Source organism: Thalassophryne amazonica, chromosome 4 (genome assembly GCF_902500255.1).
Source record: "Thalassophryne amazonica chromosome 4, fThaAma1.1, whole genome shotgun sequence".
NCBI classification, from domain to species: Eukaryota; Metazoa; Chordata; class Actinopteri; order Batrachoidiformes; family Batrachoididae; genus Thalassophryne; species Thalassophryne amazonica.
In genome coordinates, this window is record NC_047106.1 from 88,944,862 (window position 1) to 88,957,688 (window position 12,827).

The following is a 12,827-nucleotide window of genomic DNA, read 5'->3' on the forward strand; positions in this document are numbered from 1 at the left end:
GATGTTAATAACATGTCCCTGTGTGCAATGACATGAACACATGTTAAGATGTGGATTCTGACATGCAAATTTCACCCAAAAACCTCTGGGTGCCTAAAGAGAAAACTGATGGAGAAAACATTGCCAGGATAACATTTGGTCCCAGTCTAAATAGAGTAAAATACACTCCATTATAGAATGAAATCAGCTCTATCGTCATGTCAAATCAAGTGTTTCTCTCAAATAAGAGTTGATTTTACACTGTGCTAGAGTTGATTTAGCACAGTGATAGAGTATATTTAACTCTATTTGGACTGGGACCAAATGTTATCCCAGCAGAGTTAATTTTACTCTGCAAAATTTACTGTGTAAATCTTGTACCTGTTAGAATGACCTAAGCAGTGGGTCACCCCTTTGAGTCTAATCTGCTTGAGGTTTCTTCAATATCATCAGAGAGTATTTCCTTACCACTGTCGCCTGTGTGCTTACTCTAGGTGTTGGTAAGGTTAGACCTTACTTGAAGCACACTGAGGCAGCTTTGTTGTGATTTGGCGCTATATAAAATTAAATAAATTGAAATAAATTGAAACTAAATTGGAATCAGTGGCTGCAAAGAAAACCTGCACCTTCTTGGCCCTTTCTGGAAAACTTTGTACACCACTGACATAATGAAATCTTGATCCAGGATCTGGATTAGCATCACCTCCAAAATTTAATGGAGTCTTCCATGGCCTATTATCTATGTGTGGTGACAATTTCATCAACATCTGTGTAGTAGTTTTATGTAATCCTGCTAACAGACAGACAGATAAATAAATGCAGATGATTTTATTATGTCATTGGCTGATGTAATTGAAATAAGCTTTATCTTTAGAGAAAATGCACATCATGTTGTGTGGGCCGCTGAACAGGAGATACTGCTGGCCCACCACCACCAGAGGGCACCCTGCCTGGAGTGCGGGCTCCAGGCACCAGAGGGCGCTGCCGCCTCACAGGAGCAGCCGGGGTGACAGCTGTCACTTATCACCTACGACAGCTGTCCCCAATCATCTGATCGTCAGTGGCATATCAGCAAGACGACATCTCCACCTCTTTGCCGAGATATCGCTCTACCAGGGAGGTAACGTTCTCAGCTGACTGTGTTGACTTTCTGACAGGAATATCTATTGCTTGTGTGTGTTGGACAGCAGATATTCTGTTTCTTTTTTCGACGAGAGGTGGAGGTGGTTTTCCCACCGTACGTGTTGCTGGGTGCACACGCACCCACATCTAACTGTTTTTGTTCCTCACCAGCAGTACCAGATCCGACAAGCGGAGGCAGTGGCCACCTGGGTGTTCGGGACTTGGCGGCTCCAGTATTCCCGGGGTTCGGTGGCGGAGGAAATCGTGTGGTTCCGGTTCTGCTTTGGACGGACGTCTCTTATCTTCGAGCCTGCCCACGTGACACATTTTTTGTGAATTGACTACTTGTCTACAATTGTAATTCGCCGTGTTGGTTGTGCTTCTTCACAACAGTAAAGTGTTGTTATTTGACTTCCTCCATTGTCCGTTCATTTGCGCCCCCTGTTGTGGGTCCGTGTTCCTACACTTTCACAACACATCAGTTATTTATATCTCTTAAACAGCACATGCAAACCTCTATTATAATCTCAATTCTCTTTTGTACCCCTTCACCTTCCCCATTGGCCCTACCCTACCCCTACCCCTTTAAAACAAGGGGTAAGGTGAAGAGGTATGCCTCTAGCCCTATGAATTGAGGCACCCCTCTGCCTTAGGAGAAAAAAAAACTGCTTGTGTCAAACTGCCGTCTTCACTGTTTGTTAACATGGCAACCGAAATGTAACTTGTTGCAGTAGCCTGTTTGCCCTTTTTTTTTTTTTACATTATACAAGTTTCACTTTTTGAATGGAATTACTGAAATAAATCAACTTTTTCATGACATTCTAATTATTTGTCCAGCACCTGTATGTATGTTATGGGCTGCATTTGTAATGAAAGCCGCTTCATTTGTGCGGCTCTTTCGGCGCCATGTTTGTTTCTTTGGAGACAGCGGTAAGCTCCTCCTACCCCTCCAAACGGAGTGTGCATCCAGATTCACTCCAAATGGAGGGGTTTGAAGCCCTCCGCCTCCCCCTCCGCCTCGCTACAAAAAGAGAATTGAGACACCCCTCCATCTCTCGTGCTCGCGCAAAACAGGGTAAGGGGTAAGGGGAAGGGTCAAGGGGTAGAATTGCGATTCAGCCTTAATCTTGGTCTTCCAGGAGCCCTGCCTGACGCATTTTCCATCTATCCCTTTTCTTAAAAAGATGATGTTAAGTTTCAGCTATTGCCAGAAGGCACGTGATAGAGTGGAGCCTACTGGAGATCTGACCTGTTTTCTTGCATGAAAATCCTTCTCTCTTCCACTCTGCTCTATAACTGATTCAGACAGCCAGAGGTTCCAAAAGACTTGTCATGGGTCTTGTGACTTCCCTCACTCATCTCCTTCACTCAGTTTTTGAGAACTGCCTACTCCAGACAGATTTATCAGAGTATTATGCTGTTTATGTTTTTAACAATTGAGGTAAATGAAGACCAAGACATATTCAGCAACTTGGAAATGTTCATGAATTAATCTCCTGACTTATCTGAAGAAAACTAGATGTAAAATTTATGATGATTTAATAACAATAATTTTTATTTATAGCTTCTGAAAATGGAGTGACTATGAGTAAAATCTGCTGTAATTCCTGCAACCCCAATTCCATTGAAGTTGGGACATTGTGTAAAATGTAAATAAAAACAGAATACAATGATTTGCAAATCCTCTTCAACCTATATTCAATTGAATACACCACAAAGACAAGATATTTAATTTTCAAACTGATAGACTTTATTGTTTTTGTGCAAATATTTGCTCATTTTGAAATGGATGCCTGCAACACATTTCAAAAAAGCTGGGACGGGGCAACAAAAGACTGGGAAAGCTGATGAATGCTCAAAGAACACCTGTTCGGAAACAGGTGATTGTCATGATTGGGTATAAAAGGAGCATCCCCAAAAGGATCAGCCGTTCACAAACAAAGATGGGGCGAGGATCACCACTTTGTGAACAACTGTGTGAAAAAATAGTCCAACAGTTTAAGAACAATGTTTCTCAACGTTCAATTGCAAGGAATTTAGGGATTCCATCATCTACAGTCCATAATATAATCAGAAGATTCTGAGAATCTGGAGAACTTTCTACACATAAGCGGAAGGCCGAAAACCGACATTGAATGCCCATGACCTTCCATCTCTCAGGCAGCACTGCATTAAAAACTGACAACATTGTGTAAAGGATCTTACCATGTGGGCTCAGGAACACTTCAGAAAACCATTGTCAGTTAACACAGTTCATCGCTACATCTACAAGTGCAAGTTAAAACTCTACCATGCAAAACGAAAGCCATACATCAACAACATCCAGAAACACCGCCGCCTTCTCTGGGCCCGAGCTCATTTGAAATGGACAGACGCAAAGTGGAAAAGTGTGCTGTGGTCTGATGAGTCCACATTTCAAATTGTTTTTGGAAAACATGGACGTCGTGTCCTCTGGACAAAAGAGGAAAAAGACCATCCAGATTGTTACCAGCGCAAAGTTCAAAAGCCAGAATCTGTGGTGGTATGGGGGTGTGTTAGTGCCCATGGCATGGGCAACTTACACATCTGTATTGGCACCATCAAAGGTACATCCAGGTTTTGGAGCAACACATGCTGCCATCCAAGCAACGTCTTTTTCAGGGAAGTCCCTGCTTATTTCAGCAAGACAATACTAAGCCACATTCTGCATGTGTTACAACAGCGTGGCTTCGTAGTAAAAGAGTGCTGGTACTAGACTGGCCTGCCTGCAGTCCAGACCTGTCGCCCATTGAAAATGTGTGGCGCATTATGAAGCACAAAATACAACAACGGAGACCCAGGACTGTTGAACAGCTGAAGTTGTACATCAAGCAAGAATGGGAAAGAAATCCACCTACAAAGCTTCAACAATTAGTGTCCACAGTTCCCAAAGGCTTATTGAGTGTTGTGAGAAGGAAAGGTGATGTAACACAGTGGTAAACATACCACTGTCCCAGCTTTTTTGAAACATGTTGCAGGCATCCATTTCAAAATGAATAAATATTTGCACAAAAACAATAAAATTTATCAGTTTGAACATTAAATATCTTGTCTTTGTGGTGTATTCAATTGAATATAGAATCATTGTATTCTGTTTATACACTCAACAAAAATATAAACGCAACACTTTTGGTTTTGCTACCATTTTGTATGAGAGGAACTCAAAGATCTAAAACTTTTTCCACATACACAATATCACCATTTCCCTCAAATATTGTTCACAAACCAGTCTAAATCTGTGATAGTGAGCACTTCTCCTTTGCTGAGATAATCCATCCCACCTCACAGGTATGCCATATCAAGATGCTGATTAGACACCATGATTAGTGCACAGGTGTGCCTTAGACTGTCCACAATAAAAGGCCACTCTGAAAGGTGCAGTTTTATCACACAGCACAATGCCACAGATGTCGCAAAATTTGAGGGAGCGTGCAATTGGCATGCTGACAGCAGGAATGTCAACCAGAGCTGTTGCTCGTGTATTGAATGTTCATTTCTCTACCATAAGCCGTCTCCAAAGGCGTTTCAGAGAATTTGGCAGTACATCCAACCAGCCTCACAACCGCAGACCACGTGTAACCACACCAGCCCAGGACCTCCACATCCAGCATGTTCACCTCCAAGATCGTCTGAGACCAGCCACTCGGACAGCTGCTGAAACAATCAGTTTGCATAACCAAAGAATTTCTGCACAAACTGTCAGAAACCGTCTCAGGGAAGATCATCGGCATGCTCGTCATCCTCATCGGGGTCTCGACCTGACTCCAGTTCGTCGTCGAATGCTCACATTCGCTGGCGTTTGTCACGTTGGAGAGGTGTTCTCTTCACGGATGAATCCTGGTTCACACTGTCCAGGGCAGATGGCAGACAGCGTGTGTGGCGTCGTGTGGGTGAAGAATATCGTAACGTCGCTCGTGCACTGCGTTATAATGCACATACACACGAACGCTACGATAAGACACTTTTATATCTCACAACGGAGAAAATCATGATAAAGTGTAAGCACGTTAATTTGTATGTTCATAAATCTTTGGATAATATCAATCTCTGCTGTTGGATTTCAAGGTCTGTAATGTGTGTGTATTTTGTAAACAAACGGAGCCCTGAACACACTCATCTAATAAGCTTTCAGGCAGAAAATGAAAAGTTTCATCAATGGGAATAAGTTGGAAAATATATACACACACATGTATATGTGTAACACATAACCTGACGTCCTAATAGACTAATATTATTTGTCAAGGAAATTTCTAAAGGAAATAAGGCTGGATGCAAAAAATGGGAGAATTTGAAAAAGAAATAAGGTTGTAATTCCATTAAAAAAGTGAAACTTGTATAATGTATACATTCATTGCACACAAAAAAGCCATTTGCAAAGCCAAAAAGTTGATTTGACAATCATCTGACATAACTGGGGTCAAAATAAATAGAACACTGCTATCTACTGGTTCCCACACGCTTAGTGAACACTACTGACCAGTAGATGGCAGTAGAGGCCTTGAAAACAAAATTCCAGATACAGTAATCCCTGTCTGCTACATTTAAAATGCGTGGAATTTAACAAACGCAAATAAAACCAACATCTATAAACGCAGAGAATATATTCAAGAGAGTTTTAGGCACTAGAGTTTAATGCTGTTGTCCGTGGAGCCTGAACAGAGTGTCTGAAATGCATTTGTCCTGTCGTGATGTACTGAGATTACATCATCCTACCCAAAATGCATTGTGGGTCACAGGATGTGCTCACAAAACCTTAAAAATTAGCACATTACTTTAAAACTAAAACATATATCTGATATTTTCACTTAATAAAACTCAGACATGACAGTAATTTTAAATAACTTGTCCAAAATTTGTTTGGTTAAAATTTGAACCATAAGTTAAAAACGTATGCCTCTGGATGACTTAGGTGATATCGGCAGCCTTTTGGTATGGTGTTAAAGGAAATGTTTTTTTTTCTTTTGGGGCTGTTTCGCTTTTGTCTGCACATGATTGAGATGCTTTTTATACGAGCGGTTCTCTTCTATTTGCAAAAGTTACGGCTGTGTGTCTGTTACAAAACTTTTAACAGGTGAGTGCTAGACTAATTTTAAAAATGCTTGTCGCTGTTCAGCTTTGTTTTTGTTTATCGGTTTAAAAGTTATCGGACAAAGATTAATCGGAAGATAATTGGTCCGATAATGGTTTTTAAAGTTATCTAAAAACATAATCCGATAAAGAAAACATTATCTTCGATAATTATCTGTTATCAGATTATCGGAAGTGTGCCCACCACTGCTGGTATCCCCCCCCCAATAAAACAAAACTGCACCTTTCAGAGTGGCCTTTTATTGTGGGCAGTCTAAGGCACACCTGTGCACTAAGCATGGTGTCTATTCAGCATCTTGATATGGCACACCTGTGAGGTGGGATGGATTATCTCAGCAAAGGAGAAGTGCTCACTATCACAGATTTAGACTGGTTTGTGAACAATATTTGAGGGAAATGGTGATATTGTGTATGTGGAAAAAGTTTTAGATCTTTGAGTTCATCTCATACAAAATGGGAGCAAAACCAAAAGTGTTGCGTTTATATTTTTGTTGAGTGTATTTACATTTTACACAACGTCCCAACTTCATTGGAATTAGGGTTGTAAACGGGTAATATTATTATAAAATCCTTTCACTTACAATTGGAAATCTTTGCTGCAAGCTCCTCCTAATTCTTCATTTCAACTCCATTGAAATTTAAAATGTTTTGTCACTGCTGAAATACTTTCAAAGACTGTGACATAGAATTATTTTGTGTGCGCACGTGTGTGTGCACACACCTGCAGGCGTATGGCATGTTCCTGTTTCCTCTTCATGTCATTGATGTACCAGGCAACTGCTGTCATTGTTATGATGGCATCTTCAACAACCTCATATCCAGGGTCACTCTTGTCCAAGTGTTTAGAAAGCTCCTGAGAACAGAAGAAACACTTAATGTAAATAAGTTTGGTTTTCCATTTGTGTATGTGAATCTGTCCTATTGCACACAAAAAAATGTTCCTTCTTTCTTATGAATATGAATTCAGTTAAAGTTGTATATATATCATCAGCATCTCAGTGCACACTAAGATGCTGATATGGTTTTTGTTGATCATGGATTTGTATCTGTATTTTAATTTGAATCTATTATGTACAGTAATTGTTTTTGATGCATGGGTGGTATGTGTTGGATGAGTTGTTGTCCAGCAGACCCCTCTGTCTAAGGCAAATTTCTCCCTAGAGAGACTAATAAAGACATTTTGACATAGTATATATTCTTCTAAAAATTGGCCATTTTAAATACTGAATGCTTTTACTTTTGGGACATTAAACATATTTTGATAGTAATATTAATGCACGTTTACTGAAGCAACAATTCTGACACACAACATTTACTTTCTTATAGTATATGACAGTGTATGTCACACACAGTATTTATTACAGCATGGTATTACTGTTTGTACTGGCATAAAAGATCTGAGTACTTCTTTCACCTCTGGTGGTTAGAGTAAAACCCTGCAGATACAATGACAATGATATACCATAAAATACACATCTGTGGTATGAATACACACAAAGGAAACACAAAAAGCAGCTACGAAAGCAGCCGTTTATCTTTAAAGCCAGAGAGATGGTACGCTGAGGGGTTTTTTTTTTGTCTCCATTGGAGCTTTCTAACTCACTGGAAGACAACTTTACTGCTGCACAATGTCCAAAAATGCTGTGTTTACTGGCAGGGAACAGACGTTATGCCTGGGAATGAAAGCTTTATGACCATCCAACCGATTTGTCTGGGATTTCTGGTAACACATTTTGGAAAAGACCTCAATAACTCCCCATCAATCAATCATGGCATGCTATTCTAATGATCAGTGTTATGTAAATAGTATGCGCATGTGTAATTTTTATTATTTGATTAATTTTATAAAAGAATAAATCACATTTTGCATTAAAGAATCTCCCCTGATCTAACTTGGTAAAACACTCTAGTCTGCAAACCTTTGACATAGCAAGCCAAACTAATTAAAGTACAACAAGGAATCAAAACTGTAAATAACAATGTACAAAGAAGAAACTACTCAGCAGGAATGAAGGCAAAGCAAAATGCTTATTTGACATCACGACCCCTATCATGACAATCAATACTGAACAGTCACAGTGGAAGTGCATTGGGGAGTGTGCAAAACCATGTTTGCATTTTCACAGCATAAATTTAGGCACAGGGCACAAGGGGGTTGTATTTAGTCTCTTCGGTGTAATCATGGTGTATTTTTGGAAATGCAAATCCTATATAGGCCCTCAAGTCCAATGAGCCAGTGCATATCTCCAGAAACCATAGCACAAAGTGGATGAGTGTCTATGACGTCTGCTGGACAGGACACCGCAGAGGGTGAATTATTATTATTTGCCTTATTTTCAAGAGATTCACAGTCTGGAACCATTTTTTTGATATGCAGTGGTGTTATGGTTGGAACCACTAAGAACAGGGATTGGACCCCAGAATGCAGGTAGCACTACACAAAAGGGTTAAATGCAAAAACCAAGGTCTTTAACACCCAAACGTGACAGTGATAATACAATAGTGACAAAATACCCCCAAGTGGCAAAAATCCCAAAATTCTCCCAACAGACTGTGTGACAAAAGACAAACCAGATAATTATTCAAATACACAGTGGGGCATAAAAAACTTACGGATGTGTGGCAGAGACAGTGAGGAAATCAACCAGCAAATAGCTTAAGCAAAGGTGCAGCTTAAACACAAACTAAACTGATTACCAGCAGGTGTGATGACTGCGTGAGGGCGGGGAAGCACAGGAGGACAAAAAGGAACACGAGGAGATAACAGGTGCAAAACATAATGATCAATGTGGGAATAAAATCAAATCCATAAACATAACATCAAAACCCAAGTGACAAAACAATAAGAAACATAAACCTTGAACTAAGAGATCACATGAATGTGAAGAACTAAATCAAAACCCTACTCATGAACTAAGATTGACATGTGCCCAAAAACCCACACGGAAATAACTGAAACATATACTCAACAAAAATATAAACGCAACACTTTTGGTTTTGCTCCCATTTTGTATGAGATGAACTCAAAGATCTAAAACTTTTTCCACATACACAATATCACCATTTCCCTCAAATATTGTTCACAAACCAGTCTAAATCTGTGATAGTGAGCACTTCTCCTTTGCTGAGATAATCCATCCCACCTCACAGGTGTGCCATATCAAGATGCTGATTAGACACCATGATTAGTGCACAGGTGTGCCTTAGACTGCCCACAATAAAAGGCCACTCTGAAAGGTGCAGTTTTATCACACAGCACAATGCCACAGATATCGCAAGATTTGAGGGAGCGTGCAGTTGGCATGCTGACAGCAGGAATGTCAACCAGAGCTGTTGCTCGTGTATTGAATGTTCATTTCTCTACCATAAGCCGTCTCCAAAGGCGTTTCAGAGAATTTGGCAGTACATCCAACCAGCCTCACAACCGCAGACCACGTGTAACCACACCAGCCCAGGACCTCCACATCCAGCATGTTCACCTCCATGATCGTCTGAGACCAGCCACTCGGACAGCTGCTGAAACAATCGGTTTGCATAACCAAAGAATTTCTGCACAAACTGTCAGAAACCGTCTCAGGGAAGCTCATCTGCATGCTCGTCGTCCTCATCGGGGTCTCGACCTGACTCCAGTTTGTCGTCGTAACCGACTTGAGTGGGCAAATGCTCACATTCGCAGGCGTTTGGCACGTTGGAGAGGTGTTCTCTTCATGGATGAATCCCGGTTCACACTGTCCAGGGCAGATGGCAGACAGCGTGTGTGGCATCGTGTGGGTGAGCGGTTTTCTGATGTCAATGTTGTGGATCGAATGGCCCATGGTGGCGGTGGGGTTATGGTATGGGCAGGCGTCTGTTATGGACGAAGAACACAGGTGCATTTTATTGATAGCATTTTGAATGCACAGAGATACCGTGACGAGATCCTGAGGCCCACTGTTGTGCCATACATCGAAGAACATCACCTCATGTTGCAGCAGGATAATGCACGGCCCCATGTTGCAAGGATCTGTACACAATTCTTGGAAGCTGAAAATGTCCCAGTTCTTGCATGGCCGGCATACTCAACGGACATGTCACCCATTGAGCATGTTTGGTATGCTCTGGACCGGCGTATACGACAGCGTGTACCAGTTCCTGCCAATATCCAGCAACTTCGCACAGCCATTGAAGAGGAGTGGACCAACATTCCACAGGCCACAATTGACAACCTGATCAACTCTAAGCGAAGGAGATGTGTTGCACTGCATGAGGCAAATGGTGGTTACACCAGATACTGACTGGTATCCCCCCCAATAAAACAAAACTGCACCTTTCAGAGTGGCCTTTTATTGTGGACAGTCTAAGGCACACCTGTGCACTAATCATGGTGTCTAATCAGCATCTTGGTATGGCACACCTGTGAGGTGGGATGGATTATCTCAGCAAAGGAGAAGTGATCACTATCACTGATTTAGACTGGTTTGTGAACAATATTTGAGGGAAATGGTGATATTGTGTATGTAGAAAAAGTTTTAGATCTTTGTGTTCATCTCATACAAAATGGGAGCAAAACCAAAAGTGTTGCGTTTATATTTTTGTTGAGTGTAGGAAACAACATACAAAATACAGTTGTATGTAAAAGTTTGGGCATCCCTGATGATTTCATGATTTTCCTTTATAAATCATTGGTTGTTTGGATCAGCAATTTTAGTTAAATATATCATATAGCAGACAAACACAGTGATATTGGAGAAGTGAAATGAAGTTTATAGGATTTACAGAAAGTGTGTAATAATTCTTTAAACAAAATTAGGCAGGTGCATAAATTTCGGCACCCCAACAGAAGAAATACATCAGTATTTAGTAGATCCTCCTTTTGCAGAAATAACCTGTAAATGCTTCCTGTAGCTTCCAGTGAGAGTCTGGATTCTGTTTGAAGGTATTTTGGACCATTTTTCTTTACAAAACATCTCAAGTTTGTTGGTTTCTGAGCATGGACAGCCCACTTAAAATCACACCACAGATTTTCAATATTCAGGTCTGGGGACTGAGATAACATTCCAGAACATTGTACTTGTTCCTCTGCATGAATGTCTTAGATTTTGAGCAGTGTTTAGGGTCATTGTCTTGTTGAAAGATCCAGCTCCGGCGCAACTTCAACTTTGTCACTGATCCTTGAACATTGTTCTCAAGAATCTGCTGATATTGACTGGAATCCATGTGACCCTTAACTTTAACAAGATTCCCATTACCTGCACTGGCCACACAGCCACACAGCATGATGGAACCACCTCCAAATTTTACTTTAGGTAGCAAGTGTTTTTCTTGGAATGCTGTGTTCTTTTTCTGCCATGCATACCTCCTGTTGTTATGTCCAAATAACTCAATTTTAGTTATATCAGTCCACAGCACCTTAATCCAAAAAGAAGCTGGCTTGTCCAAATGTGTTTTAGCATAACTCAAGCAACTCTGTTTGTGGCGTGTATGCAGAAAAGGCTTCTTCTGCATTACAGTATCATACAACATCTCTTTGTGCTATATAGTTGAACAATGCACAGAGACACTATCTGCAGCAAGATCATGTTGTAGGTCTTTGGAGCAGGACTGTGGGTTGACTATGACTGTTCTCACCATCCTTCGCTTCAGCTTATCTGAGATTTTTCTTGGCCTGCCACTTCAGGCCTTAACTAATACTGTGCCTGGGGTTTTCCATTTCCTCACAGTGGAAACTGACAGCTGAAATCTCTGAGATAGCTTTTTGTATCCTTCCCCTAAACCATAATGTTGATCTTTGTTTTCAGGTCATTTGAGAGGTATTTTGAGGCTTCCACGTTGCCTCTCATTAGAAGAGATGCAAACAGGAGAAACATTTGCAAATGGCCACCTTAAATACCCTTTCTCATGATTGGATTCACCTGTGTAAGCAGGTCAAGGGTTAATGAGCTTATCAAACCAATTCTGTGTTCCAATAATTAGTGCTAAATGTATTCAAATCAATAAAATGACAAGGGTGCCCAAATTTATGCACCTGCCTAATTTTGTTTAAATAATTATTGCACACTTTCTGTAAATACTACTAACTTCATTACACTTCTCAAATATTAATGTGTTCATCTCCTATATGATATATTTCACTGAAATTTCTGATCCAGACAACCAATGTATAAAGGAAAATCATGAAAATTATCAGGGGTGCCCATTATCAGGGGTACAACTGTACATAAAAGACACAAGAACAATCATCCCAGGACCAGGACAGGAGACAAACTGAAAGACCCGACTGAAATACAGATAGATGACAGACAGAGGACAGAGGACACGTGAGCCAGACACATGTGCTTACACCATCCACACACACACACACATGCACACCCTGGGTAACTAACAGGACAGCAGATGCGGACACAGACACTCACACACCACGGAGGTCAAAACACACTTATGCATCCACACACGCTCACACCTGACACTGAAGGGAAATGCCCACTAGATGAACACAGGGGACCGACACGATGGGAGACAGAACTTACAAAAAAAAGACACAGAAACAAGTCACAGAACCAAACCCCAACATGTAGGGAGAATTCCCTAGTTAAAGCAGGTACCTATTTACAGCTGGATGGATGGTGACTGTGCAGATGAAA

General features: G+C 40.9%; 1 protein-coding gene across 3 annotated transcripts in view; it reads right to left on the minus strand.

Moving 5' to 3' along the window:
* The window catches only part of plekhg2 (pleckstrin homology domain containing, family G (with RhoGef domain) member 2), a 372,433-nt gene that overhangs the window by 73,900 nt on the left and 285,706 nt on the right, over positions 1–12,827 (minus strand). For all 3 annotated transcript variants that reach the window (XM_034168230.1, XM_034168229.1, XM_034168231.1), the window contains one exon: positions 6,929–7,060. In XM_034168230.1, the coding sequence (XP_034024121.1) occupies positions 6,929–7,060 (132 nt within the window). The remainder of the gene's footprint in view (positions 1–6,928; positions 7,061–12,827) is intronic.